Below are 27,609 nucleotides of genomic sequence, written 5' to 3' on the forward strand. Positions count from 1 at the left end.
CATCAGCCCCCTCACCCCCCCAGACAAAAGGCCAGGGGTAGGTAGGGCTGAAGCACTTTACTGCCAGGGTAGGGGGGAGAGGGGACTTTAAATTATTCACTTAAATAAAAACAAGGAAGGACTGGAGAGGGATGGGGAGACCCATCCCACAGCCTGTTCCCTCGGTCCATCAGTCCCTTGGCTGTCCCTCCGGGTGGCAGCTACACAGGCATGGGCATCTCATTGTACTCATCCACGCCTTCCCGCTCATCAAACACCGGCTCTGCCTCGTTAGCATCCAGCTGTGAGAGGAAGATGCATCAGGAAGGGAAGGACAGGAAGGGACCTTTCCAGATCCATGGGCAGGAGGGACCTGGAGTGTCTGAGGGGGCGGGGCGGAGTGCTTACGCATTTCATCTCTCGCTCGGTGAAGATGCGGGTGAGCACCACCATGCGGAGCGGCACCGTGAGGATGAGGATGAAGGGAAAGGCCAGGGAGGCAGCTGTGGACATGACGGCCCAGAGCAGGGCCAGGCAAAGCAGCTGCAGGGCCGTGAACAGGTGCATACGGAGGGTCCGGACCTGAGGGGCAGAGACAGGTGAGCCAGGTTTCTCCCCTACCTGCCACATCCAGAGGCTGGGGACTACCCTCTCCCCTCCTTGGAAGTGGGGTGGAGACACCTTCTCAGGTACTTGCAGAGCCTGGTCTGTACGGAGTGGAGGTGGGGGGCTGGCCAGAGTTGGTAGATGGAGAGGGGGAGTTGGAGGGTGAACCAAGTAGACCAGGGTTGGGCAGAGGCCCCGGGACCCCTTCCAAACCAGGGCTCACCTTCTTGACATAGGTGACATCTGGGTGGTGTTTGGGTGGCATGAGCAGCAGGTGCAGCCGCTCATAGAACTGGATCCCATTAAGGGAGGTAACTCCCATGTACAGGAAAATTCCGAAGAGCACAGCCAGGGGGATCTGCCGAAGCAGATCCCCGATAACCATGGAGAGGCCTGGGGGGCATGAGAAACAGTTGGCCCAGGGTTCCCAGACCCCAGGGAACCTGCTGGGCAGGGTAGGGGCAGAGGCCACATACCCACAAGCAGGGCAACCAGCAGCCCCGTCACCCTCTGCTCCTTGACCTCCTGAATCTTAGGCTTGTCCCCAGGTGCCACAGCCTTGCTCATTACAGTGAGTGCGTTGGCATGAGTGACAGAGCGGACGGTGGCAGCAGCCAACCAGGGCAGGCCAAAGAGGGCACAGATGCCACCCATGGCCACGATGAGCAGCAGGTCCAGGTGGAAGCCGGAGCCCTTCTGCAGCATGCGCTCCTTCTTGGAGATAATCAGCCTGAAGGCGGGAGGAGGGGGGGGGCTCCCTGAGGCCTGGGCCACATGGCTCGGCCCACGTCTTTCCAGAAGGCCCTGCCAGTCCCTGGTCTGCTCGTGGAACCTGGCGGTCCTGTGCATTCCGTCAGGACTAGAATTCCATCATGGAGCTGAACCTGCACCCCCAGCTCTGTCCTCCAGCAAGCTCCCAGCAAGCTCCCAGCAAGCACTGCCAGGCCAGCCCGGCCAGCCTGCCCTCCGTTCCCATCCCAGCAAACATCAGGTGGATCTTCTGCTGCCTATGAAGTAAACCAGCAGCAACCCGGCTACCTCGCCCAGTGCAGCTCTGCTTCCCACGTGGAGTTCCCCAGGCTGGCCCCTCAGCTAGGACCACTCACGTGGTGATCTGCGTCTCCATGAAGATGAGGATGAAGACCAGGATGGCTGGCAGCAGGCTGGCAACCATCATCCACACAGGGAAGGGACTCTTCTCCCCCAGGGGGTTGATGACCCAGCCCCGCTTTTCTGGGGCTGTCACCGAGAATCCACTGGGCACGCTCAGCTTCTGCAGGGCAGATGGTGTGGGGACAGAGGTGGGGTGAACGCAGAGGGCACGCCATGGAAAAGGCTTGGTGCCTACCAGCTCTCAAGGACATGCTTGGGCTGGGGACTGGTGGGGAACATCCAGACACTGGGCAGTGGAGCCAGCCTGGTGCCAGGCAGTAGCACCTCACTGCCATGTGCACCACCTTACCTGGGTATAGGTGTCCTCGATACTGTAATCCACAAGCACCATGATGAGGATGGCAATGGGTACCCCAAAGTCCCCAATCACCCGCCGGATCTGAGTGGGCAAGCACAGCGCTCAGAAGCCACCATAGCCCCTCATCTCTCATAAGCCCCCTTCCTACCCCCAGCTCCCTCCAGCCTTCAAGCCCACACACCCGGCCGGGGAAGAACCGGCTGTTCTTGAACTTGCGCAGGAAGAAGGCGATGAAGAAGGTGCTGGCCATGAGCACCAGCGACAGCAGGGCTGTGTTGGGCTGGCCCTGGGGCCTACCCTGCCCAGACTGCCTGGCTGAGCTCCTGTTGCCTGGCCCCAGCGTGGGTCCTGCCCCAGCCCACGTCATGTTCTCGCCACCGTTGGCCTCTGAACTGTTGGAAACTGAGCAACCGTGCAGGGGGTGCTCCTGGAAGATCTGGGGAGAAAAGAGCCACACAGGACTCTTATCAGCTGGACCGCAGAGATTTCCAGGACTTGACTGTGCAGTGAGTGGGGTGGGGTGGCGCAGGGGACAGGCCAGCCTGCCTTTAAGGAGCTTATCTTGTTGCTTTAAGACAATGAGGCAGAGAACCAGTTGTGAGCACAATGTGGGGTTAAGAGAAGGTGGAGGGGGCTGGTCTACGGCAGCCAGCTGGGGAGTATGGCACAAGCCAGGCCCAAAAGGTAGCTCCAGTGGCCTGAAGGAGTACATGAGCACAGAGGACTGTGGGTGGCCCGTCTTGAGCCTGTCACACACATCTGATGCCCAGAGTGTGACTGTGTTTGTCACCTCTGGGGCCTTTCCTGTTCTATACTCTTGAGTCACCTGACATTGTAACAAAAGCATGTGCTACCTTTGTTATTAAAAATACTTCTAAAACCAAACTAGAAGAAAGAAAGATAAAATATTTAACGAACAAAAAAACCAAAATGTTGAGTTTTCAAAAGACTGATCTGAAGCCCTGGTGTGTGCTGGCCACGGGGAAACTGGAGCAGGGACAGGAGGAAGAACAAGTCTTGGCTCTTGGCTGCTGTGGATGCAAGCCCAGGGGACACCTGGACGAGCCTGGCCCCACATTCGGACGGAAGGATGAAGGGACGGCCTGGCATGCCCCCAGCTCCCTCTGGCACTGAAGCCTCAGCCCTCCCAGCTCAGCTCTTGGTAGGGCCTGCCCACCTTCACCAGCTTGTAGAAGGTCTCATAGATGAAGATGAGTGAGATGAGGAAGGCAAAGATCTCCTGGGTGAAGCGGGAGACGAAGCGGACCAGGAAGCTCCCCTCGAGGGCCACCATGAGCAGGGCCAACAGCACCAGCCAGAAGCCGATCCACACGCGGCCCACCAGGTACTCCAGGTGGTTGCTGCTACAGAACTGGGATGGGGCAGCAGTCAGGTCCAGAGCTCAGGGTGGGGGGCCCTGGGGGCAGGTGTCCAGCGCAGAGAAGGCGGCTGGAGCTGGGCAGGGAGCCCTCACCGAGAAGAAGGCCTCCTCAAAGACCAGCAGGGGTCCCGAGAAGCCGATCACCAGCAGCGGCTGGGCACCCAGCAAACAGAAGATCACGCCCTGGAGCGCCGTGGACATGATCAGCTCTGACACCCCTATCAGGTCCTGCGTCTTCTCTCCTGGGGGCACAGGAACCAGCTCAGGAGCTGGTGGCCAGTGGCCCTGGGCCACCTCCCACCCCCACCTGAAGCCTTTCCTCACCCAGCAGCCCCCCGAAGGTGATGGCAGGAGACAGGGCGGCAAAGTAGATGAAGATGACTGCAGCCAGGCACTGTGGGTCGAGCGCGTCTCGGAAGTCGCTCAGGTAGTGGGGATAGCGCCGCCGCACGTCACGGATCAGCCCCCCGAAGGGCCGGCCCGTCCGCCGAAGGGGATCGTCGTCTGCCACATCTGCTGCCTCTACTATCTGCAGGAGCGCTGCAAGCCAGGCCTCCGTCAGGGCGCCCCCTGCCGCTCCTGCCCACCGCCCTCCTCCAGGTAGCCCCACGCGGCCGGGCCTGTGCTGGCGTACCCTTATCTTGGGCGGACTTGGGCTCCAGCCCAGCCCCCATGGGCAACAGCCGGCCCTGCTCCTCCCGCTTCTTGAGCATCTGGCGCTGGAAGTGAGCGACTGAGCGCAGCAGCTCCTCGCCTTGCACCTCGGAGGGCGGCAGCACCACGCTGCAGTCCAGGAAGGCATTGATGGCAGTCAGCAAGTCGTCCCGCTCGTCGGCCAGGTAGGCTGCCTCGTGGAATTGCTGCCAAAGCAGGACCGGGATCGGGGAGGGAACAAGCGGGGCTGAGGGCCCGGAGATGGGGCTGGGAGAGGTCAGCAGGAGGAGGGGGGTGGGGGGAGCCATGGGGGGCCAAGGCTGGCCCAGGGCAGGCTCCAGGGAGCAGGGCGCGGGCGAGGAGGGGAGCTGACCTTATCCGACATCAGGGTGGAGATGGAGCGGCCGATCTCGTGGTAGTCCATGTTGGCACTGCTCGGGCCCAGCAGCAGGAAGAGGAAGCGCACAGGCACCGGCACCTCCAGCACCGCGTCCAGCTCCACAGCCTCCCGCAGCCGCACAAAGGCCATGGTGGGGCGGGAGAGGAACTCCACGCAGCCTAGGGATGTGGGCCAGCATGGGTAAGAGCAGGGCAGCCAACGGCCTTCCAGCCCCCAGCCCAAGGCGGTACCAAGGTAGGGCCCAGAAGGTTTCACACAGCCTTGCCTAAGGCCCAGCCACCGAGCCCGCCACCCAGGACTCGCCCCACGTACCCACAAGGACCACCGTGGCCTCGGCATTCTCAGGGATCTTCTCCAGCAGCTTCAGCTCATGCTTGGACTTGGAGCGAGTGATGCCAGCTGGTGGTGCCGGAGGAGGCAGCTCTCGCTGGGGGACACAGGAGAAGGGAGCTCGGACTAGCCAGGCCCCTCTGGCTGTGTGTTCACACGAGGCTCCTCCCAGCCTGCAGCCAGCCGGGCCTGTTTGCCCCTCACCTCTCGCTCCACCTCCAGCCGGGTCTCAGGAACACCTCCAATGAGAGGCTCGGTGACGTGGGGGTCGCTCTCGGCCCCCTGGCCATGGTGGTGCCCCAGCAGGGAGCCCAGGGAGCCAGCTGAGATGTTGCGGGGGAAGGAGAAGTCCTTCTCATCACTTGGGTGGCTGGTGGGGCAGAGGGCAGTGATGTTAAGGTCAACAGCAGGGGCTGGGGCAGGTGGGCAGGATGACATGGGCTCCCCTCCCCCACAGGGCCAACCTGTGTTTCAGCAGTAGGGCCCGCAGCACGTTGGCTCTGTCCTCGGCCTTGATCTGGTCAGAGATGACCATCTGCTCCACCACCTGGTGGGCTACCCCAGGCAGGGTCTGCTGGTCCAGATCCAAGAGCACAGCCCCTGAGGTGAAGACGGCAGGAAGGCACCTCAGTATCCCCCAGTCAAAACCAACAGTGGGGCACAGAATGGGAGGGAGAGCTGGGGACAGGTGGGGACAGCCAGGTGGGTGTGCTCCAGGGATGGAGTGCCAGCCAACAAATCGAGGACCAGGGCTCCACTACCAGCTCTACCACTGAAGCCTAAGTCACATCACCACTCTGACCCACTTCTCCCCACCCCATCTCCCCCCAGAAATGCTGAGGGGCTCAACAGAGGCCACCAAACCTTAGTTATCAGAGAGACTGTCAGACACTCTTTCCAGGGGGCACCCAGCCTCCAGTGGGATGCCCAGGCTACCTCCCGCTGACCGTCACTCTAGGGTCCTAGTTCTACCCTCTGGAACACGATGCAGCTGGTCTGTGGCCTTGTTTATGTGACGGCCTTCAAGCCATCTGAAGGTGCCCCCGCCACTCCAGGCTTCTCAACTTCCCTGTCATTTCCACAAGCCCAACTGCTGCTCACCAGGCAGCTTCTAGACCTCCGGCCATCATTTCATATAGAAATGAACGTCCCTTCAAAAGCTACGAGGTTATTTACCCGGCAAGGTCAACGTTGAGGAATACAGAACTAAAGAACAAACAGAACCAAAGGCCCCTGAGCTGCAAACAGAGATCACACAGCCTAGCGCTAATGCTCTTGTGCTCTGCACTGCATCCAAAGTGCTCAAGCCTCGCTCAGAGCCTATCTACTCTTAGTTTGGGGGTAACTGTAACAGCAGGTTTCTAGGTCCTCAGCTGCTTAGAAACAGGCCTTTTGACAACAATGGGAGTGATTTCCCCCTGGGAAGGAAGACGCAAGCGGACAGCAGAAACAGACATGGGGCTAGGAAGTCCTGCACCTGTGGTCAGCAAAGGAGGTGACACAGCCCTGCAGGTCACATCATAATCCCCAGAATCGCTAAGATGGCAACAAGGCACGCCAGGAATTTCAACAAGCTTTACATCAAAATGGCTTAAAAATGTTTTAGCACCCAAACACATCAGCTTCAGTTATCTGAAAGCATCAGAGAAGCTGCTTACTGAAAACGCAGACACCAGACAGAGGGGTCAACCCTGCCTGCAGTCACGCAAGGAGCCGCAGTCTGTGTGACATCGCCGAGAGGGAGGACACTCCTTCCTGGGCTCAGGTGATATCACATCCCGTGTAGCTCAAGAGGATTAGGGAATATTTGGCCTCAGAGACCAGGCCCAGCAGCAGAGAGTTCCTGGGGCAACGACAGGCGGGGTGGGAGGGGAGCCGGGTACCATGGGCCAGGGTCCGGCGGAGCTCCAGAAGGCTGCGGAAGGACAGGGAGGCCACGTGCGGCTTCCCCCAGCGCTCTGTCTCCTCCTCCACGTCTTCCTCAAATTTGATCCAGCGCGCTGTCTCACGCCACTGGGGCTCCTGGTTTTTGTCCAGCAGCAACTCGTTCAGCTCCACAAACACCTTGGGGCAAGAGGAGAAGGCGTTGCAAGGTACAGAGCCAGGGAGCACCCCACCATAGGCCAGAGGTAAGTGCCATCAGGAGGGGACAGGTGACCCTGGAGAGCACCGTGGGCAGCGCATGTTTCATAGCCTGGGGAACCCTGGACGAGTGACTAGCCGCTCTGAGACCGTTTCCCTCATCTGGAAAATGGAAATAATAACCTGCCTCGAGGGGCTCTTAAAAAGATTTAAAAAAAAAAAAAGGCACATAAAACACTTAGCAAGTGACATGACTCACAGTAAGGGCTTGATAAATAAATATCACTACGTGTGAAAACAGTGGGGTTTTGTGATTCCGTTTGTATGTATTCAAGAACTGGCAAAACTAATTGCAAATGACAGAAGAATGGTCCCCTCTGAAGGACACTTCCCGACCAGGGCCATGAAAGGACTTTTTTTTTTTTTTTTTTGAGGCAGAGTCCCGCTCTGTCACCCTGGCTAGAGTGCCGTGGCGTCAGCCTAGCTCACAGCAACCTCAGACTCCTGGGCTCAAGCGATCCTACTGCCTCAGCCTCCCGAGTAGCTGGGACTACAGACATGCACCACCATGCCCAGCTAATTTTTTCTATATATTTTTAGTTGTTCATATAATTTCTACTTTTTTAGTAGAGACGGGGTCTCGCTCTTGCTCAGCTGGTTTTGAACTCCTGAGCTCAAACGATCCGCCCGCCTCGGCCTCCCAGAGTGCTAGGATTACAGGCGTGAGCCACCGCGCCCGGCCTGAAAGGACTTTCTGACGCGTGGGAGCTGGTCTCTCTCGGCAGCGTGTGTGTGGGTGCCCCGCGTCTGTGAGCTGGATGCTAACACGGTGCAGGTCACTGCACGTCTAATTATGCCTCAATAAAAAGGACAAATACCACCCTGAGTCACAGTTCAGGACCAGAACCCTGCAGCCTAAGATGGGTAGTGTCACTAAGTAACCAAGTGACCTTGGCAAGTCACAGCACCCTGGTTTATGGCTGACACCACCTGCTGTCATCTTCACGGGTTGCTGCATCAAACGAGTACAGAGCTGACTGGGTTTTGAAAAATGAAGCTCAGTGCTACACAGAGCCACCTGCAGCCCAAAAGGTTCCTTTCTTCAAACCAGAAAAAAGCATCTCTTCCTAAAATGGTCATGATACACAAACCAACATCATCTCAGATGTGAGCCATAATCACAATGCCCAGGTCAACAAGCTCTAAGATGGGTACATAGCACTCTTGTGCAGTGTACAACCTGCACAACCATAGGTGGCAACCCTGGTGCTTGAGATTATTGTTGATCTGAGAGGAAGGGGAAGGGCTGTGGGGAGATGGATGGGAGTTAAAGGAAAAGCATGAAGCAGAGCATGGTACCTCGTGGGGCTTGTGGGGGGCCCGGGGCCGGGCCCGAGGCGTGGGGCCAGGCTCCCGCCCATCCCGTCCACTCTGCGCAGACCCTTTGGCATTCTTCCGCACCAAGTGCCGCCGCACCCCAGGAACATCCTCAAACCGGTGACCTACGGGTGTAGAGGGCCAAGGTCGGGCTTCCCCTTCCTCTCCTTTCCCACCAGCGCCAGGCTCGGCCTGGGCCCCAGCACTCACTCTTCATGAGGTCTAGGTCGGCCGTGGCCAGCGTCTGGGCCTCACTCTCGTCTGTGGGGACACGGGGCAGCAGTGCCTGCTCGGCCCCAGTCATGCTCCCGATGCGTCTCCTCTCCTGAAGGTTGTAGCTGCGATGCCCAGGCTGGCCTTTGGTCAGGGGCCGTCCCGAGGCACCACCATCGTCACCACCTGCCGTGCCGCTGGCCACGGCGACCACCTCCTCCGCCAGGGTTCTGGACAAACAGTGTAGCTGTGAGCCTGAGGCAGCTGGCCTCTGCCTCCAAGACCAGCACCCATGCAGGGGACCCCAGGCCCTCCCAGCTGCCACCCTTAGGAGGTTCAGGTGTGGGAGAAGGAAGATTCTGGAAGCAGACTGCCAACATTCAAATCCTGGCTCTCCCCTTTCCTGCTGTGTAGCCCCAAATGGTCACCCAAGGCCCCTCTGAACGTCAACTCCTCCCTGGCAGCTGGGGCTGAGGCCAGCCTCCCAAGGTGCAGGAGAGGTGAGATTTCGGAAAAGCCCAGTGCGGGGCCTGGTGCATAACAGGAGCTCAGGACACCGCCTCCCATCAGCCAGCATTCGCGCCTGTGCCCCTCTGCCCCTCACAGGCACACACTACCCACAGGACTCAGAGTGTCACAGGGGCCACTTTTAATCAGGAGGAATAAGGTACTCAGCAAAGGGCCTTCACGACTGCCGACAGCTTCCCTGTGCTCGGGAGGAGGGGATTCCGCACTGGCCTCTGTGGACTCCGGCCTCTGCTCCTCTCCCCTTTCTCTGCCAACACCGCAGCCCAGGCCCCCGCCCATCCCGCCCCCTCTCCCAACATCAGGGGGCCCCGCTGCTCCAGGCCCACGACCCTCCCATGACCTTCCCTAGCCTCCACCCACCCTCAGTGCCCTCTGCTCACACCCTGGCCCACAAATCCAACCCTCTCCCACTGCCAGGCTTTCTCCCGGACCCGCCCCATCTGACGCCTGTCCCAGTGGGCCTGGCACTCCCAGAGCGGGCAACGTGCCCTTCACTTCCTATGGCCCTTCACGCTGCCTGGCACCCAGAAAACAACAGGTCCGTGATAGTAGAGACCTTGAGACTTAGCTCAAAGTCATTTTTTCCAAGAAGCCTTCTCTGGCTGGTGCCCCCAAACACCCATTGGTACTGATGTTCTGCCCAAACCAGGCCACGGAGTGCAGTGAGAGTGTTCCAGCGCTATTTCATGTGACAACATCTGGTTTCCAACCAGGGTGGACTGGCAGCTCCCCAAGAATGAGAGGCGGGGGGGTCTCCTATTCCTCTCAAACCTTGGGGGTCCCAGTGGGTGCTGCAGTCACCAGCCCAGTCCCGAGCCAGGCAAGGGGACGGGCAGGGGGTGGGGTGCAGCTCAGATGGCGCATCTGTTCCATGCCAGGCTAAACCATACTTAAACCCTCAATTCACACCACCCTTAATCCCTACAACCACCCAGTGAGAAGGCTCTATCGTGCCTGGCTTCCAGAGGAGGAGCATGGGGCTCAGGAAGCTTAAGTCACTTGCCCAGACAGCTGGTAAGGGCAGGCCCGGGCTCTGGCCCGGGCCTGGAGATTCCAAGGCTCACACTTCTCCCTGCATCACCACACTGCCCCAGCAGGGGACACGTGAGCTTGGGGATGCTTGTTGACTGAGGTGCACTTACCCGGTCTGGGCCCCTTTGGTGGCGTGAGGAGCTGCCTCTTGGGGCAGCAGGGCAGGGGGAGAAGGACTGGTCTTCTCTGCCTTCCGATCAGCGCCTTCATCCTCTTGGAGAAAGAACTGCAACAGGGACCCGTGTGGGCAAGAGAGGCGGGCCAGGGCCCTGCAAACCTCCCCTGGGAGCCCACACCCACTCACCTGCACCAAAGAGGGTGTGGAGGCAGGGGATGGCTGCGGGAGGGCCCGAGCCCCCTCAGCCTCACTGGCCTCGTCCTCATCTTCTTCCCCTTCCTCAATGGTGGGGGTCTCCCCAGTGGGGGAGGTTCCAGGGCGCCTTCGAGGCTTCCGTCCTGGGCCCTGGGGTGTCTTGCGGCGGCGGGTATCCGGAGGCAGGTGGGTGGACAGAGGGTGATGGATGTGGTGGGAGGACTGGCGGTGGTCTGTGAGGAGGAGGAGGACTTGGCTACCAGCAGCTATAGCGTCCCTCCACCCACTATCCCAGCCCCCAACCCTGGCTCCTCCCATTAGGGCCCCAGCCCCTTCCTCTCTGGGCAGCCAAGCCTGAGCCCCTGCCTGCCCCTCCCCTGCCTGCCCCCTCACACTCAAAGTCTTCCTCCCCATAGCTGCGGCCTGGCTCCTCCCCTCCGCGAGACCCGGCCTCCTGTAGAATTTCCTCAAACCGCTCCACGCCCAGGGTGCGGTGAAGTTCATCTTCCTCCTGCTCAGGGAACCCAGGCGTCCCAGGGCCCAAGCTCTCTGGCTCTGGCTGTGAGGAAGAAGGGGTAGAGAAACCCACAGGGGCTCACTGGGAATCACACCCCAAACCCCAGCCTGCCCAGTGCCAGAGACCCAATGACCCCTAGCAGCTGCCCCCTCCAATGCCAGGGACCCAGTGACCCCCAGCAGCTGCCCCCTCCAACATCAGGGACCCAATCTCTTCCCCAAGAGCCTGCGTCCTGGGTTCCAAGCTGCATCTGGACCCTGGCTGTGCAGTCAGTTCCAGAGCAGGTGGAAGGGCCCACCCTGCAAGTGGCAGCAGAAATCCTGTGTCCAGCACTTCTGCAGGCCGGAGCGGGTGTGCGTGAACCAGGCAGTTCACATGGCAGACAGTGAGGAAACTCCTGTTGCCTGGAGGACAGCTGCTGAGCCCAAAAAGTAACTTCGGGAGGCGCCCCAGCTAACTGAGCTGGAGTGGCTCTGAGTCAAACACACCCAGCCCTGCCTGGACAGAAAAGTTTGTGCTTCACCTCGACAAGGGAGCCCCCATTCAGCCCTGGCCCCCTCAGCTGCTCCCTAGCCCCGCCCCTCACCCCACCCCCACGGCCCCCACCTGAGTCATCCTGCAGGAGCCCAGCAGCAGCTCGGACTGACTGCGGCACTTGTGACAGCCCAGCCTAGCTAAGCGGCTGCCTGCCCCGGCAGCCTCGGTCCACCCCCCACCCCACGGTCTCAGCTCAAGGCGCCACCAAATATTTGCTCAAGAGCTTCTGGACCTGAAGGGCATCAGGACCTCCAAGGGCAGGGTATGCAGCCCCCTCCACAGCGGTACCAGCAGCTAGAGCAAGGAAGAGCCAGGGAAGGAGGGCTAGGGCTGGGAGGAGGCAGGCAGGTCTTGAGGGTGAGGTGGGGACAGGAGCAGCAGGAGCAGGCAGGGACACTGGATACAAGAGGAGGGAGCCAGGGGGCTGGCTTCTCCCCTCTGCAGGGAGGACCCCTGCCCAGCCCGTCTCCGGGCTCCCCATGAGCTCAGCTCAGCCTGGCTCCCACCAGAAGCAGCCGGGGGAGGAAGGGGGGAGGGGCAGCGCAGGGAGCTAGCCGGGGATGGGGGAGAGGGCCACAGAGGAGGGGGTCAAAGACCCCTCGCACCTGAGGCCGCAGGAGGAAGTCCATGGCTGGCAGGGCAGAACCGGGGAAGGAGGGGGAGGGGACCAACCGTGCCCCTTCCTAGTCACGTGCCCAAGGGCCAAAGAGACCAATAACGGAGCTGATTGTGGCACTGGGGTTAATCATTAGACTCCTTAGGAAACTCAGGAGGGGGCCTTGTGGGGCTATAGCCACATGGGGGCAGGGAGGGGAGGGCCAGGGTGGCACGTGGGACAGAGGGGCGGGCCGGCCACGCCAGCCACGGTGCCCAGAACCCAGCCCAGTGCAGACTTGACCTCAGATTCTAAGGCCAGGTCAGAGAGGGACAGTTGGGTTAGAGACCCAGGGTCCTCAGAGTTCCTCTCCACTGAGGCTAACGTACCTGGGTCTTCAGGAAACAGCATAAGCTCCCTCCCCAGGACTAAAAGACACTTGAACCCCAGCCCCCTCCCACTGCACTACCCGCCCCTCCCCCACCATCCTGCAAGGTCAGGGCACGGATGCCAACGCCCCTCCCAATCTACATACACACCCCCACATCCCCCGTACACTGCCCTGGCTGGCGCGGACCCTCGGCAAGAGGGCACCGAGGCTAAGGTCAGGGCCTGCTCACCCGGTGGGCAACACTCACCGTGCGGAAAGAATCTGCGCCCGAGGCGGGGCGCCGGGGGGCGCTGCTCATGGCCAAATCTTAGCCCTTTTCGCTGTCGCTGCGGCTTTCAGGGCAACGAGGCGGAGGCATAACCTGGGTTGGGGAGAGGCCCAGTCACCATCTGAGAGGGGCAGGCTGGCAGGGCGCCCAGCCAGGGGAGGAAAGGAGCCTGTCTGCCACAGGGTCTCTGCGCTGCTCAGGCTGTGAAGGGCCCTGGAGTGGCCCTCAGAGGTGGCAAGAGCAAAGAGGAGAGTTATTTATGGGAAGAAAACAGAAGAACAAAGAGAGAGAAGACGGAGGTGAAGGGGCCAAAAAGGGCCAAGAGACTGAGCAGAAGAGGGAGGAGGAGACAGAAGGTGGGAGAGGCCGCAAAAAAATGTGGGAGAAAGGAGTCAAGGCCTAGTCCTGGAGAGAAAGCAACAGAGACAGGGAGGGTGTGATAAAGAAGAGAGAGAGAAGGGGAGTGAAGGGCAGAGACCATGCCGGAGGTGGCCTGAGCCGGGAGGGGTGTGGTGGGGAGAGTGAGACACTCCATGGAGCAAGCAGGGAAGGAGAGAACTTGGGGAGAGCCCAAGAAGGCAAGCCAGGGGGCCGCAGCAGGGAAGGGGACCCCTCCCCAGTGCAGGCCAGGCAGGGAGACTACCCTCCCCCAGCCGTGCCAGGGACAGGCAGGAGAGAATTAGGCCCCCTGGGTGAAGGGCAAGAGACCAACTCTACTCACTCAGTGGGAGGGAGGAAGGGACAGAAGGTGGGCACAGGCCAGGCACAGCTTTATAGTGGGGGAGGGGCACGTGACGGGCTGTGAAGGGGTGGGCACAGGAGCCCTGAGGGGCAGTCCAGATCCCTCCCCTCCCTAGCCCAGGGACAGGAAAATCTGAGTTGCAGGGCTGCCACCTCCTGGCCCTCCTGACCGTGACTGTAGGGAAGGCTGGGGAGGACACTGTGTGTGCTGGGGGTGGGGGACAGAAGAGGAGCTGTAGGTCTGGAACCCAACCGGTGCAAGTCGGGGCACCAATTCCTAATGGGGGCAGCCCAAGGCTCTTTGAAGACAAAAAGACCAAAGGTCCCCTAGTGTGGTGTTGGTGAGCCGAGTTGCCCAACTTAGGCATGAGATAGCTCAGTGTAGGGTCAAACCATAAAAGTGTGGGGGGTCAGCCCAGGATGGGGAGCCTGGGTGACACATTCCTGGCAAGCACTCGGACTCAGCTGACCACTGTCTTCACCCTCCCCAGCAGGCCCTCCGCCAGGGCAATCCCGTGGGAGCAGGGGGGCCAGTCTGGGAAGGGTGTGGGGAGAGCCTGTCCTGAGCACCTGCAGGTGCCCACTCCCACCTCCAGGCTGTGCCCTCAACGTGCTCCTCTATCATCCCCTCCTCTCTTCATTCACGCCCCTCCGCCCCCTCCCCCGCTGTCCCAGAACACAAAGCAGCTTCTGTCCTGAGCATCGGTGCCATAATCCGGGTGGGGGCACATTCCGGGGACCAGCCCCGACCGGCCCGGAGGATTAGCCTTTTTTCCCCCTTCCCAAAGGATTAGCACGTCGGACCCCTACTAGGGCATTAACCACCCCCCAAGTGAATTCGTACATTCCACAGCTCCTTGGAGGAGGGAGGATAAGTGGACCCTGGATTTCAGGCAGCGCTGTTCCCAACACCCAGCATAGAACTCCTCGCCCAGAAAAACCGGCCCCCCGGGAGTCAGATCCAACTTTGCGGGGTCGTCTTCCCATTCCCACCCAGCTGCTCCCTCTTCTGCCTGACCCCTTGTCCCGACCAGACCCGCCACCCCCCTTTCCCGGCTCCGCCTCCCAACCCGGAGTTTGGGGGAGGAGGCCTGGGGCAACCCCCAGGCTGGGCGCCCAGACAAGACTGAGGGGCCGTGCAGGGAGGTCGCAGGGGAAGGGAGTCGCTCGGAGCCTGCCTGGACTGGGAGGGCCGGCGGCGCCTCCCCGAGAGTACCCCCTCCTGGTGGCAGGGGGCGCGGCACCCTGGCTTTTGGGAACTCTTAAGATGCGAACGCGGAATGCCCACTTCCGACCAGCATCCGTTCACCTCCCCATCTTTCTCCCCAAGACCTCGATTCCCCGCCCCCCAGTCTCCGCCCTTTCCTCCACTTCCACTCCCTCCGCACGAGTCCCGAGTTCCCCCCTCTCCTCCCCCTCCCTTCCTCCCTCCGCGGCCCTGGCCCTCCCCCGCCTCCACCTCTCGGTTTACCCGCTTGCTCCGGACTTTGCGCCCGGGGGTCTCGGGGTCTCTCCCCGTCCTCCGGCGCCCTCGCGCGCTCCCGACGACTGCCCTGTGCCCACCCTGGGGCGCACCCCTGCCGCTCCCAACTTCTCCCAACTCAACTTTCCCCCGCGCCGCGGGCAGGCCAGCCCCCTGCGTGCGCGCCCCCCAGCGCACCGTGCGCGGCCCCGCCGCCGCGGGTGGAGAGGCGGGGAGCGGGGGCCGAGATCAGGGCCGGGGCGGGGGCGCGCTTCCATGCTCAGTTGGCACCGGGAGGCCGCAAGGCCGCCACTACGGGTTTCCCCACTCGGGGTTCAGGCGCCCCCGGGACGCCGTCTCTTGGCTCCATGACGGCACCTCTGGGCGGAAAGGAGCCCGCCTCACGCGGAGGATCGCAGGCAGGAAAACGCAGGCACAAGGATGGCCATGAAATGTGGGGCGGAAGAAGCAGAAATAGAAACACATCGGGGTCAAGATTTTCTTGCGCCCCCCCACTCCGCCCAAAAGCCCCTGTCTTTGCCTGGGGGACAGGGTGGCGAGCGACTGGAGCTTGGCTGCCCATTATCCTGAGCTGACCTAGGGGGGCAACTTGTTAGGCACCCCTCACTTCCGAGAGGGACAGAGATTCCCCGAGACGGCCTCCCTCGTCGTCTCTGTTACCTCCACACCAACTCGAACTCTATGCGTGGCCATCACCCACTTAAAGACCTTTGTGTGTGTTTTCCCAATTAAATTAGTTGTTCCAGATAAAGAATACACTTTTCGCTTCTTTTCTTTAGTCTGCCAAATGGGTAAAGCATAGCATCGTGTATGCAAAAACATTCAGATATAAATGAATTAATTAACAAATGTTTTGCACCAGCTCTGGTTCCGGCGTGGAGGAGTGCTATTTGGTGTCCTTTTTGCCCAGAGCACAGCCCTCAAGAATGCAATCATGAGACAATTAGAGAGCAGCGCAGGAAAATCTATAATCAACTCTTTTAAGCAATGAGGTAAAGGCTGCTCCAAGTGTAGTATCTGTCTGTGGTCTTGTCTGTTGAGGGGGGGTGACCAGCCTGCCAGCCCTCGTCGGCCACACCCTGGCTGACTCCAGTGGCCCAGCTCTGGAGACGGGGACCCCGGGATCCCCCAGGGCTCCAGCCAGTCGCCTCGGCAGGTCAGAGTGGAGCGCCTGGAGTGGCGTGGGCTCCGAGACGACAAACGGCGCCCAGCAGAGAGAGGGGTCTTTGGCGTGTTTTCCCCGCCCGAATCAGCCTCAAATGGGCACATCTGCCTCTCTTTAGGCTGTGGTCAGCTGGCCCCTGGAAGGTCAGTAGCAAGACACGGCTCAGAGCCATTCCCCAATCAACCCCGGAGTCACCCGTGGTTGGTGAGAGGTGGAAACCCGTGCTGAGAGCGTCAGGAGGTCGTTGGGAACTCAATACCACCAAACCGGGTCAGAGCCGAGCCCCCGGGGCCCGGGATCTAGGCCGCCAAACCCCAAACTGAGAGCGGCCCCACCCCTGCCCGCTGCATTCTGGAACGCGTAGTCCCGGAGCGGCCCATCCAAGAGGGCCGCGGGCACGGAAAAGGAATAACAGGAGCGGGGCACACTGGGAACCACGGCGCCCAGGCGCGGGCGCCCGGAAAGTGGATCCGCGATGCTTCCTGGGACTTGAAGTCCAGAGTTTGCCTCCGCGGTGGACCCGGAGCCCGGAGCCGAGTGCTGCAGAGAGCCTTGGCGCGGCCTGCTGGGGGTTGTAGTCTTCTCGGCCGCGGCTCGGGGCATTACTGGGAGACCTGGCGGTCCTAGGACTACAAGCCCCAGAAGCGCGTGCGCAGGCAGGGGGCGGACCGGGATGGAGGCCGGGGTGCCGCCTCCTCTGCAACGCCGGGCCGGAGTCTTAGAACCGAGGGCCCGCAGGGGTCCCCGCGGCTGCCGCGATGCAGAAATACGAAAAACTGGAGAAGATTGGAGAAGGTAATGGAACCAAGAGGTGTTCCTGCAAGATCTTCTGCAGACCCTTCGGCATTCCTTGCAGCCCTGGCTCCCCTACCATCAGCAATACCTGCAGGCTCAGACCTCAGCACTGGCCGAAGTCCTGGCCCCGGGGCTCAGCGCTTCATGCAGACAGCAGTCCCCCTCATGTTAGCATTTCCCGCAGACTCCCACTGCCACCCTTAGCGCTCCCTGTAGACCCGTCCTCCCAACGCTGCACTTCCTGCATTTCCCACCCCAGCCTCAGCACCACTGGCACAGCCTCACCCCGAACCCCAGCGTCAGTTCTAGCTGCAGACCTCCAACCTCAACATTTCTGCAGGCTCTCAGTCCTCTTCCAGACCCGTCCTCACCGTTCCCAGATTCTCGGATCATCGCCTTTTATTACTGACATCCTCACCTTGGCAGCTCAGACTCCCCTCCTGCCCAGACCCTGCAGCCTTGGCAGGCACCTTCTTGCCACTGCCCACTTGCCACATCCTTGCTCAGAAAGCTCTTCCACGCCTGGCCTTCACCGTGAATCCCTTCCCTCGCACACTCAGTTGTTGCCCCCCTCCCAGGAGGGATTTCCTGGAGTGGGGAAGGTGCTCCAGCCTTTCCCTTACCCCTGACCTCCTCCCCCAGGCACCTATGGCACAGTATTCAAGGCCAAAAACCGGGAGACTCATGAGATCGTGGCTCTGAAACGGGTGAGGCTGGATGACGATGATGAGGTAGGCCTGGGGACAGGGCCAGGGAGGGGGTTGAAGGCTGGGCTGGCTGGGATCTGACTGTTGCCTGTCCTGCTCCCTTACACGTGCAGGGAGTGCCAAGTTCTGCCCTCCGGGAGATCTGCCTGCTCAAGGAGCTAAAGCACAAGAACATCGTCAGGTGTGTAGCGGCAAGGCAGGGCCATCCGGGCCTGGTGGCAGGCTGGAAAAGGTGGGGGTTCAGCAGGGGCCAGGCCGATATTGGGATGTTAGGTGCAAACTTGTGCACCTGCCTGGCTGAGCCCTTCCTTTCCCCTAGGCTTCATGACGTCCTGCATAGTGACAAGAAGCTGACTTTGGTTTTTGAATTCTGTGACCAGGTAAAAGGGGAGTTTGAGGGACAGTAGCCTTGGGAGGGTGTAGGGTCCCAAACTGAGGTTAAACTCTGTCCCATTTTCCCACCCCATTGCTTTTCAGGACCTGAAGAAGTACTTTGACAGCTGCAATGGTGATCTTGATCCTGAGATTGTGAAGGTGAGGAGAGTGGTGTCCGGGGGGCTCCTCAAGGCTAGGGTTGGAGTCTGTATTCAGTGCAAGCACTATTTGAGCACCAAGTTTGGACCCTGAGGCCGGGCGTGGTGGCTCACGCTTATAATCCCAGCACTCTGGGAGACCGAGGCGGGAGGATTGCTTGAGGTCAGGAGTTCAAGACCAGCCTGAGCAAGAGCGACACCCCATCTCTACTAAAAATAGAAAGAAATTAGCTGGACCACTAAAAATATATAGAAAAAATTAGCTGGGCATGGTGGCACATGCCTGTAGTCCCAGCTACTCAGGAGGCTGAGGCAGGAGGATCGCTTGAGCCCAGGAGTCTGAGGTTGCTGTGAGCTGGGCTGACGCCACAGCACTCTTGCCCGGGCAATAGAGTGAGACTGTGTCTCAAAAAAAAAATGTTTGGATCCTGAAAAGGGACACTTTGGGGTGTCAGAGAATGAGAAACCCTGTTTCTGCCCTCCAGGGGCCTCCAATCTTAGCAAGCATCGTCACATGATCTCCTCTGAGAGCAACACTCTGACATCAATGATATTGTTTACACTTGAGAGATGAGAAAATGAGGCTCAAAGAGATAGTCATTCATTCAGCAGATACTTACTGAATGCTTCACTGTGTACCAGGCACTCTTCTAGGCCCAAACCAAGTGCCTTGATCCAGGTTCCAGGGAGCCAGGTCCTGAGCAATGCCATAGCACACTGTGTTGATGGCAACGGCGCATTTCAGATGCATCAAGGCAGGAAGGTCCATTAGGCTGTAAGGTCCAGAAAGTGGGGGAACAGGGCCAGCTTGTTTGCTGTGGTACCTCAAATGCCAGGCACAGTACAAGCAGGTCCTGGACAGTGAGTGAATGGTGTCATACCGAGCTGAGTGCTGAAAGGCAGATGGGGGGGTGGAGCGAGGCAGAGGGTGAGGAAGGAGGTGACCCACCGTTGGGCACAGTTGCAAAACCAGAGTGTCTGACTCCCTCCTCCCTGCCCCCCACCCCCAGTCATTCCTCTTCCAGCTGCTAAAAGGCCTGGGATTCTGTCACAGCCGCAACGTGCTGCACAGGGACTTGAAGCCCCAGAACCTACTAATAAACAGGGTACTTGTGGGGGAGAAGGTGGGAGATGGGGGAGGCTGGAGCCAGGCGCTGGGGAGTGCTGAGGGGACAGGCCTGGCAGAAGGGAGCCTGAGCCTGCCCCAAGCCTGCTAAGGGCCCTTCTCCTTGTCCTCTTACATCCCTCTCAGAATGGGGAGCTGAAGTTGGCTGACTTCGGCCTTGCTCGAGCCTTCGGGATCCCTGTTCGCTGTTACTCAGCCGAGGTGACTGGAGGGTGGGCTGCGGGTCAAGGAGGGAGTCCCTCAGCTCCTACCCCGGGACCCAAAGTTTAATTTTCCTCTCCTCTCTGAGCTTCCACCCTGAACCTCCTCCTGGCCCTCTAAGTGTCTAAGTGGGGGGTCCCCTCTGGGCGGGGTCTCCTCCAGGTGGTCACGCTGTGGTACCGCCCTCCGGACGTCCTCTTTGGGGCCAAGCTGTACTCCACATCCATCGACATGTGGTCAGCCGGCTGCATCTTCGCAGGTGACACGCAGGGGCTCTGCAGGGGCACTTTGCCTCCCATTTGGGTTGACAAACAGGGTCTGGAGGGTCCCTCTGGGGGCTGGGGATGGAAGATGTGGGATACCTTGGTGTGAGGGGTCTTAGCCCCCACCTTCCCCCAGAGCTGGCCAACGCTGGGCGGCCACTTTTCCCTGGCAATGATGTCGATGACCAATTGAAGAGGATCTTCCGATATCCTTCTACTTCCCTCTGCCTTGAGCCCTCTGGAAGGAGAGTGAGGGTGGGCTGGCCTGGGCCAAGACAGTGGGGTCTCAGGGCTTCTCCTGAGGACGAGGCAGGGAGAGCAGGGGGGCTGAACACTCTGACTGTAGGCAAGCAGGGCGCTGGGGGCAGAAGCCAAGAGGGCGCTCCTCTAGATAAGCCACACATCCTTAGGGTACAAGAGCCAAAGGGTGCAGGGTAGCTTTGTGGGAGTAGGGCAAGAGGGACTGGTCCATCAGGACATGGGCTAGGTGAGGGGAAGCCGGTGGGGCCAAGTGGGGGCCTGCCTCTGTCACGGCCAGCGAGGAGGAAGGGGATGAGAGGAGGCTGCGGTGGGGTAAGGAGTGCCCCCTGGAGGGGAAGGGCCGCCACCCTCCCCTGAAGGTACAGATGAGGCCCTCTCTATGAATGACCCTTGACCCCGTGGACACGCTGCTGGGGACGCCAACTGAGGAGCAGTGGCCCTCCATGACCAAGCTGCCTGACTATAAGGTAAGACGGGGTGGGGGTCATGGTTCATTGGGATCTCTTTCATGTTCCTAGCAGCCTGCACACCCCCACGCCCCCGGTATGCCTCTCTCTGCCCCCCCACAGCCCTACCCAATGTACCCAGCCACAACGTCCCTGGTGAATGTCGTGCCCAAGCTCAATGCCACAGGGAGGGACCTGCTGCAGGTAGGTGACCAGGGTTAGAGACTGGGGTCCAGACACTTGTCCAGACGGACTAGAGGAGGGTGGGGCTCTGGGCTGCTGACCTGTCCTGAATTGGCCACCACCTTTCCTCTCTGTCTCCAGAACCTTCTGAAGTGTAACCCTGTGCAGCGCATCTCAGCAGAAGAGGCCCTGCAGCACCCCTACTTCTCTGACTTCTGTCCCCCCTAGGCCCCAGGACTGCTGGCCACCAGGCTGGGGCCTGGCCTATTTAAGCCCCCTCCCGGGAGGGGCGGGGCCGGTGGGGACGCAGCTCACATGCTGAGCTCCAGCTGTGCTGGGCCCGGCCACAGTGGAGGTGCCCAAGCCCATGTTCGTCACTCCCTTGGTGGACTTTATTTAATTTCATAAATTGGCTCCTTTCCCACAGTCTGGCTGATGTGGTGGTCCAGTGGCTCTGCAGGGGTTTGGGCTGGGGGTCTCTGCTCTGCAGCCCTGCCTCCAGCTCAGATCGACCCACAGTCCACTGCTTGGCCCCTGCCAAAGGTCCTGAGACTGGAAGCTGGGGCCAGAGCAGCCTGTCCTGTGTTCATGCACACCCCTTCCTCCCTCCACCTGGGAGGGTGGCGGCTGGTGCCGGAGAGCAAGGATGGGCTTCCCCCAGAATGGGGAGGAAAGGGCCACCCCTTGTGGTTCTCCATATCCCACGTGGACCCCCCTGTCCCTTTCCTCCTCATGCCCCCATACTCAGGCCTGCAGGCTGGGAAAGAGAGACCCAGAGGTGTGGTTCCAGCAGGAACCCCTCCCCCCGGTGTTTGTCAGTTTTCCAGTGTTTGGGGTGCAGGGAAAGAAAGGGAAATTGAGCCTATGGCTGGGGCCTGGTGTGTCCTTACTGGCAGGAGGGGAAGGGAGGGCTCACCCCACCCCCATGGTCTTAAGCGGGGGCCTTCAGCTCTCGGGGGGAGGCTGGGGAAGCAGGAACTGTTCCATGGAGATGGGCTGTGTGCCATGCTCCGTCCCAAGTGTGAGAAAAGGAGTCATGATCTCCTACAGCAGGATGACAGCTGTGTTCTTGGGAGTGGAATGACCCCCCATCCTCTCCCTGCCTCCTCCCCCACCTCCAGCCCTGCCCTCACTGCGGGGGCACTACCTACTGGCTGGCTCCTCTGTCCTTGCCCCTAAGCTCTGGGCTGCAGCAGTGCCTGTCCTCCCTTCTCTCTGAGATGTCAGTCTGATAGACTCATTCACACCGAGGTGCCCATGACTGATGTCCTCGTAGTCCCATTCTCTCCCAGGGATTTGTGGGGTTAACTGGGGCTCAGCTCCCCGTTTCAGAAACCATACCCAGGGGGACGATGGCTGGCAGAGGACTTCTGTGCCTGAGTAGGGCTGACCTGGGCCTGGCTAGTCTCTCCCCCGTAAGAGGAACACCTGAGGCTGATGCATTAGGACTTTATTGGGGTGAAGATGGCAAAGCTCTGCAGGCTGGGCATGTCCAGGATGCCAAGGTGTGGCCCCAAGAACACAGCAGGTCTAGAGCCGCGTGACAAGGTAGCAAGTGCGGTGGGAGGCAGACAGAGTCTTGGTGATGGCACAGGGAGGGGTGGGAGGCCTGTGGGACAGACCACAGCGCTGGGGCCAGAGGCCTTCACACCCCCTGCCCTGCTCCTGCCCCTGTGCTCCTGGACCTGAAATTCGCCTCTGGACTGGACCTGCCCCATCCCCCTTGGCCTTAGGGGGCCGTGTGGCCTTACCTGGGGCCCAGGCTGAGGTGGGGAACTTGGGTTCGATGGCTGCCCAGCCCTTCCTGAAGCTGTGGGAGGAGGCAGAGGGCCATAAGTGGGGAGGGGTCCTCCTCCCAGGGACCAGCCAAGGTCACTGCACGCCCCTCCCCTGCCACTCTTTTTCCTCATGAAGGTAGGGAGAATGTTCTAGGGTTTGGGAGGGGCCTAGCATCCCGCTAAAGGGAGGCATGAGGGGGCTGTTACCAGATTGGTGCTGGAGTGCTTTGGGGAGCGCCTTCGATTCCAGAAATACCCCAGGACCCTGTCTTGGAAAACCTGGAGGCAAGCAGCAGGGAAAGGTAGCCAGTGCACACCTTCCCCCTGTGTCCTAGCGGTGGACTCCTCCCCTCCCCCAGCGGGGGCCCTGGCCCACCTCACAGAGGTAGTCTAGGATCTCAAGGATGGTGAGCAGGCTGGCCCCAATGAACAGCCCCATCTGGCCCCCAATGTCGCCTGTGGAGACAGGGTCACCTTTCAAGTCACAGCCACCAGCCTCGCCTGCACCTCCCTAGCCCGGGGCGCTCTGCACACCTAGCAACGCTGACATTTCGTAGGCCTTCTTCTGCTCCACCGCCTCGTAGTTGAGGGCCTCAAAGAAGATGTCCAGGACCAGCACATTCTCCCTGGAGGAAAAAAAAAGGCTTCGAATGTTCGCTGGACACCCCCTGGTGCCAGCTGCTGGCAAGAAGCCAGTGTGGCGACTCTGGCTCCTTCCAAGAACCCTGGGAGGGGCGTCAGCAACCCCGGAGAGGGTAAGCAGCTGGCGCGCAGGCGCAGCGCCCACGCCGCCGTGGGGACGGTGTCCAGCGGGGGCTGTGCGCGCGAGGGCTCCGGCCCAGCGCGCCCACCCCGCCTGCTCGGGGCCGCCCGGCTCACGCGATGTAGGCCTCGCTGCGGTTGAATTTCCGGGCCAGGTAGCGGGCGGCGGCGCGGCTCGGGATCCGCACCATGGAGAGCTCCTTGGCGTAGCGCGTGCTGGCGCAGGGGTTGGGGCAGGCGCACGCATCCTTCCGCTGCATGGCGTCTGCGGGCACGGGGCGGGTCAGCGCCGCCCGCCCTGGGCTCAGGGTCAAAGGCGGAGCTGAGTGGGGACGGGGAGGCGGGCGAGGCTCGCCCCTTACCCAGGGCCACGCGGGCGCAGTCCTTGTGCTGCTGGGGGCTGCACACTGGCGCGCCGCCTGGGGCAGGGAGGGGAGGAGATGGCGTCAGGGGCGGCCCAGCGCCCCCGGTCCACCCCAGGACACGGGCCCCTCTCAGCCCCTTACCAGGCATGTGCATCATTCGACAGCCGCACTTCCGAGCCACATAGCGGGTCTCGCAGACCAGGCGACACCCCATTAGGCTATAGGGAGGGCTGCTGCTGGTGCTGGGGGGATCCGGGGGGTCAGAGGGCCCAGGCTCAAAGTCAGGATCCAGAGAAACGGAACTGCAGTCACCCCAGGGCGGTGGCAGGAAGCTCAGCTGTGGAGGGACGGGTCAAGGAGGCTCTGGGAGAGGGAGGTCCTGGGCTGGAGGCCCGGAGAGGTCTGAGACACTGAGGGTTTGGGGTCTGCGGTGTCGTGGGCACCTTAGGGGTGGGGTTTTGAGACAGGTGAGGATACTTGCTGCTGCTGGCAGGACACGAAAGTCTGGTAGCCGGGGGCCACCCCAAAGCCCAGCTGGTCGATGAGGGGCGGCTCCTCTTGGCTGTGGATCTGCACGCGGATCCCCACCTCAAACAGGGTCTCCTCTGCGGGACAGGGGCCTTTGAGGCCTGAGGCCCCTCTGTCAGGTCTGCTGTCCCAACCAGGCAAGACCTCCCCTGAAGTCCCCTCCCCTCAGGACTGGGATGAGCCAACCCTGCTCCTTTTCACAGGAAAGGACATGCTTCTGGGCCCCATTCTGGCCTCCTCCCTCCTCTCCTTCCCCTAGCCTTTTGCACTCCATCCGTGTCCCCCAGCCTTGACGTGCACTCCACGCCCACGTCCCTACCCACAGGCAGACCCCCCCCTGCCTCACATGTGTGCTCATACCCGTGTCCTTCCAGATGGGCAGATACTCCTCCTGCTGCACGTCCAGCATGATCTCCAGCCCGTTGCCGGCGCCACCCTTGGTGGTGGTGAGCAGCTCTGCCCCGCCGGCGCCAGAGTTAAAGGTGTAGCACTGCCCCATCCGGGTGAAGATCTAGGGATGCACAGACAGGGTGACAGCCCTCTCCCCCAGGAGAGGCAAGCACATGGGCTGTGGGAACTCTCCCCTTCTCATGCGCTGTTTGGGTCTCTTGTCTGAACACTGCAGCCCGCATCTCAATGCCCCCAGCTCCACCTTCTGTTGGGGCACATGTAGTCGGACCCTTTTGGGAGCCCATCACTCCAACTCTCCAGCCCCCACCCCTCACCAAAGCCCGGGCACAGCCCACAGGGCAAGTGTTTCTCGGGGGACTGAGATAAGAGGAGAGGTGTCCCAGGTGCCCTCCGGAATGTTGAAAGGCAGAGACAAAGCAAGTCCCCTCCCACTGGCAGAGAGAGGGGTCTGCGGCCCCAGAACAGCCCCGCTAGGGAGACTGTCCCCCACCCTCAGGAGCAGGGTCTCCACAGGCCAGACCATGGGCCTGGAGCCAGCCTGGGGCATGTCCCTCCCAAGAGGACTGCTTCCCCGGCTGGACAGAACGTAGCCTGTGCGTGCAACGGAAGGGATCCCTGGGCAGAGGGTGTTAAGGTTCTCCGACTTTGGGGGAGCCTGGCTGGCAAGGCCAGGGATTCCAGGTGCTGGGCAGGGACTGCCTGCCCTCTGGGCCCCTGGGCAGGACAGTTAGGGCAGCCAGCTCACCGCAGTGAAGTTCTCGGGCCCACACGGTTGGCCACGGTAGCTGCAGTCCAGCAGCATGTCGTCCAGTGTGTGCCCAGCACGGGAGTAGAGCTGTGCCATGTCGAAGGTGGGACTGGGCATGAAGCCGGGCGGCGCGGGGGGCCGGCCCAGGGCACGCAGGAAGGCCGTGTGCTCGGTGGGGTCCAGGCCCAGCAGCGCGGGCCCAGCCCAGTGCAGGTCATTGGGTGTGAGGCGTGAGCGGCGCAGCGGGTTGATGTTGCACAAGGTGATGGCTGGGAAGGTGAGCCGATGGCTTTCTCGCTCTTCCAGGGCCGTCTGGTGGTGGAACTCCTGGTAGTAGCTCACCCTATCAGCCACCTGGTAGAGGAAGGTGGCCAGCGACAGGAGCATGGCCACAGCCCACAGCCCCCGGCGCACCGTCAGTCCGCCTGGCCCGAAGACGTGGCCCAGCCCGTGCAGCGTGCAGCTGCTGGCGAACACGCGGATGTCCGAGGCCCGCTGCTGGGCCTCCTCTGGCCCTGGGGGCTTCATGGCCAGAGCCCCGAGAGAGCTGAGCAACTGTGAGGGCTGGGGGCTGGTGACCAGCTACAGGGGCTTGGAAGGAGTGAAAGAGGGTCGGTGGGAGGGCTGGGAGGGTTGAGACAGGATTCTCGTGCCCAGGCAGGGGCCACTGCAGGTGAGACAGGGGGAGGAAAGGAGAGGAGTGGGTGGGAGAGGAGTGGGTTGGAGCGGAGTCAAGGGTGAGAGGTGGGAGGCGCTGGCCTGGTGGGCTTGGCGGTGGTGACCTGGGTGGTCCAGCTCGGCCTTCCCCAGGAACAGGCGGTGGCTCCGCTGGGCCAGGCACTGGGCCGGGGGCTCCGCAGCCAAGGCCAGGTGGGGCGCAGCCAGCCGTGGCAGGCAGGGGCTGCTGAGTGGCGCTGGGGCGGTGCTGAGCTGAGCTGCCGCAGAGGATTGGGTTTCAGCAGTGAGGGGGGCAAGGGGCTGGCTGAGCAGCCTGGGGGGTGGGGGAGGTCCCTGGGGCCCCAGGCTAAGCCATTAGTGCAGTGTGGGGGGGGTGTGTGGCTGTTGGAGACTAGAGGCGCCCGGAGGATACCACAGCGATCCTGGCTAGGGCTTGAGGGGAGCCCAGAGGTAAGTTGGGCCTGGAGGTGCCTTGGGGCCTTCTAGGTTCCAGTTGCAGCCCCTGTATGTCAGGCCCGAGGGTCAGTCGCTGACCCTGGGCCTGGCTCCCCTGTCTTCCCACTGACCTCACCCAGGAGCAGTTTTTCTTTCACAAAGAGTAGTGCTGGCTCTTGACCAAGCTGGACCGTGGTTGGAATTTTGGCATCAGTAGACCTCTTCTTTCTGTGTCCCCAGTGTCCCAGCCTACACTGGATGGCCAGGGTCCTCTTCAGGTCCCACATCCAGGGCCTGACTGTTTCTTGAGTGTCCCTCTGTCCCTAAGGAGACCTCACCTCCTCACACGCAGGCCCTCCAATCGGGGAGACTGGCCTACCGTGATGAGCGTGGGTTCCCCTCCACCCCCCGGGTACATGGGTGCCCCACCTGCCATCCTCCCAGGCACGTTACAGGCATCCTAGGGTTCCACATCTCACAATGTGACATCCAGGCCTGGAAAACGCTCTCATTCTTTTAAACAGCTGCCTGCTACCCCGTTATGCAGATGCAGCAGTTTATTTAATGGTTCCCCTACTGATGAACGCTGGGGTTCCCATATTTCTGTTACAATGTTGCTGTCAATGCCACTGCACAGATATGAGCTCCCAGAAACAAGTGCTACGTTAAGAGGCCACTGTGTTGGTAACGTGGTAGATGACATCAAATTCCCCCTACAGGAGTCATTGCCATTTTGCACTCCCACCAGCAACATGGGAGTGTACCTGTTTGCACAGGGCTTTTCTAAAGGAAGAGTCGCTGTGCCCTTGAACCAGCGTGGTCTGAAAGCTGGCCTCGAGAGGGCAGGGCCAGCACAGTGTGTTATTTGACCGAAGACTCTTCTGATGATCCGGAGATGACGGGTTGGGGTTAGGGGTGGGGAGGATGCCCAGGGCCTGGGGCAGAGACCTCCAGAAAGCCGGTTGCTATCCATAAGGTCAGTGTCAGCAGGCCTGAGGTGGGACTAGGGCATCCTGCTGATCCATGGCACTGGGGGTGAGCTGCTGCCCGGCTCAGGGCCACAGGGGCCAGCCCAGGAGCACCACAGGGAGGAGAGCCAGGGCCTGGTTCTTGTCAGCTTCAAGCTCTGTGTTTGGTCAAATGCTCATCAGCCCCATGTATCGGGGAACTGGGCGACACGTCCCTCTAGGCCTGAGAGAAACCAGGCTCGTCTCCATTACTTATTTACCAAAATTCATTTCTACTCCATCTTCCTCCAAAAAGCATCTGAGGCTGCCAAGTTCATCTTGGTGGGCTTTTGGCCATGAGTTCCAGAAACACAGTTCC

General features: G+C 60.9%; 3 protein-coding genes across 6 annotated transcripts; 1 reads left to right on the plus strand and 2 right to left on the minus strand.

Annotated features, from left to right (window-relative positions):
* Nucleotides 1–42: 42 nt before the first annotated feature.
* Nucleotides 43–15,073, minus strand: SLC4A2 (solute carrier family 4 member 2). 3 transcript variants are annotated; one of them, XM_045565007.1, is made up of 23 exons: nt 14,887–15,073; nt 12,654–12,767; nt 10,760–10,925; nt 10,358–10,599; nt 10,164–10,279; nt 8,491–8,723; nt 8,263–8,405; nt 6,705–6,885; nt 5,286–5,421; nt 5,026–5,191; nt 4,804–4,918; nt 4,465–4,649; nt 4,072–4,297; nt 3,762–3,977; nt 3,531–3,679; nt 3,234–3,428; nt 2,238–2,492; nt 2,048–2,137; nt 1,692–1,858; nt 1,062–1,315; nt 809–978; nt 388–561; nt 43–281 (listed from the first exon to the last, which is right to left on the minus strand). In XM_045565007.1, the coding sequence occupies exons 2-23, from the start codon at nt 12,702–12,704 to the stop codon at nt 201–203; spliced, it is 3,711 nt and encodes a 1,236-aa protein (XP_045420963.1). In that variant the 5' UTR covers nt 12,705–12,767; nt 14,887–15,073; the 3' UTR covers nt 43–200. The 3 variants fall into 3 exon arrangements, with proteins under 3 accessions (XP_045420963.1, XP_045420964.1, XP_045420965.1); XM_045565008.1 differs by having other exon boundaries at nt 14,891–15,052; XM_045565009.1 differs by lacking the exons at nt 12,654–12,767; nt 14,887–15,073 and adding an exon at nt 12,026–12,253.
* Nucleotides 15,074–16,712: 1,639 nt separating this feature from the next.
* CDK5 (cyclin dependent kinase 5) lies at nt 16,713–21,004 on the plus strand. Its single transcript, XM_045565012.1, has 12 exons — nt 16,713–16,858; nt 17,501–17,589; nt 17,679–17,746; nt 17,885–17,945; nt 18,043–18,099; nt 19,109–19,204; nt 19,351–19,425; nt 19,588–19,684; nt 19,825–19,894; nt 20,356–20,416; nt 20,519–20,599; nt 20,720–21,004. Exons 1-12 carry the CDS (start codon nt 16,822–16,824, stop codon nt 20,804–20,806), a joined length of 879 nt encoding a protein of 292 aa, XP_045420968.1. The 5' UTR covers nt 16,713–16,821; the 3' UTR covers nt 20,807–21,004.
* Nucleotides 21,005–22,013: 1,009 nt separating this feature from the next.
* Nucleotides 22,014–25,705, minus strand: ASIC3 (acid sensing ion channel subunit 3). Of its 2 annotated transcripts, XM_045565014.1 has the most exons (11): nt 25,168–25,705; nt 24,372–24,522; nt 23,961–24,088; nt 23,625–23,820; nt 23,481–23,537; nt 23,236–23,383; nt 22,891–22,982; nt 22,733–22,812; nt 22,564–22,635; nt 22,330–22,388; nt 22,014–22,187 (listed from the first exon to the last, which is right to left on the minus strand). In XM_045565014.1, the coding sequence occupies exons 1-11, from the start codon at nt 25,696–25,698 to the stop codon at nt 22,109–22,111; spliced, it is 1,593 nt and encodes a 530-aa protein (XP_045420970.1). In that variant the 5' UTR covers nt 25,699–25,705; the 3' UTR covers nt 22,014–22,108. The 2 variants fall into 2 exon arrangements, with proteins under 2 accessions (XP_045420970.1, XP_045420969.1); XM_045565013.1 differs by lacking the exon at nt 22,330–22,388 and having other exon boundaries at nt 25,168–25,698.
* Nucleotides 25,706–27,609: the final 1,904 nt, after the last annotated feature.

The sequence above is a fragment of the Lemur catta genome, chromosome 11 (genome assembly GCF_020740605.2).
Source record: "Lemur catta isolate mLemCat1 chromosome 11, mLemCat1.pri, whole genome shotgun sequence".
Lineage (NCBI taxonomy): Eukaryota > Metazoa > Chordata > Mammalia > Primates > Lemuridae > Lemur > Lemur catta.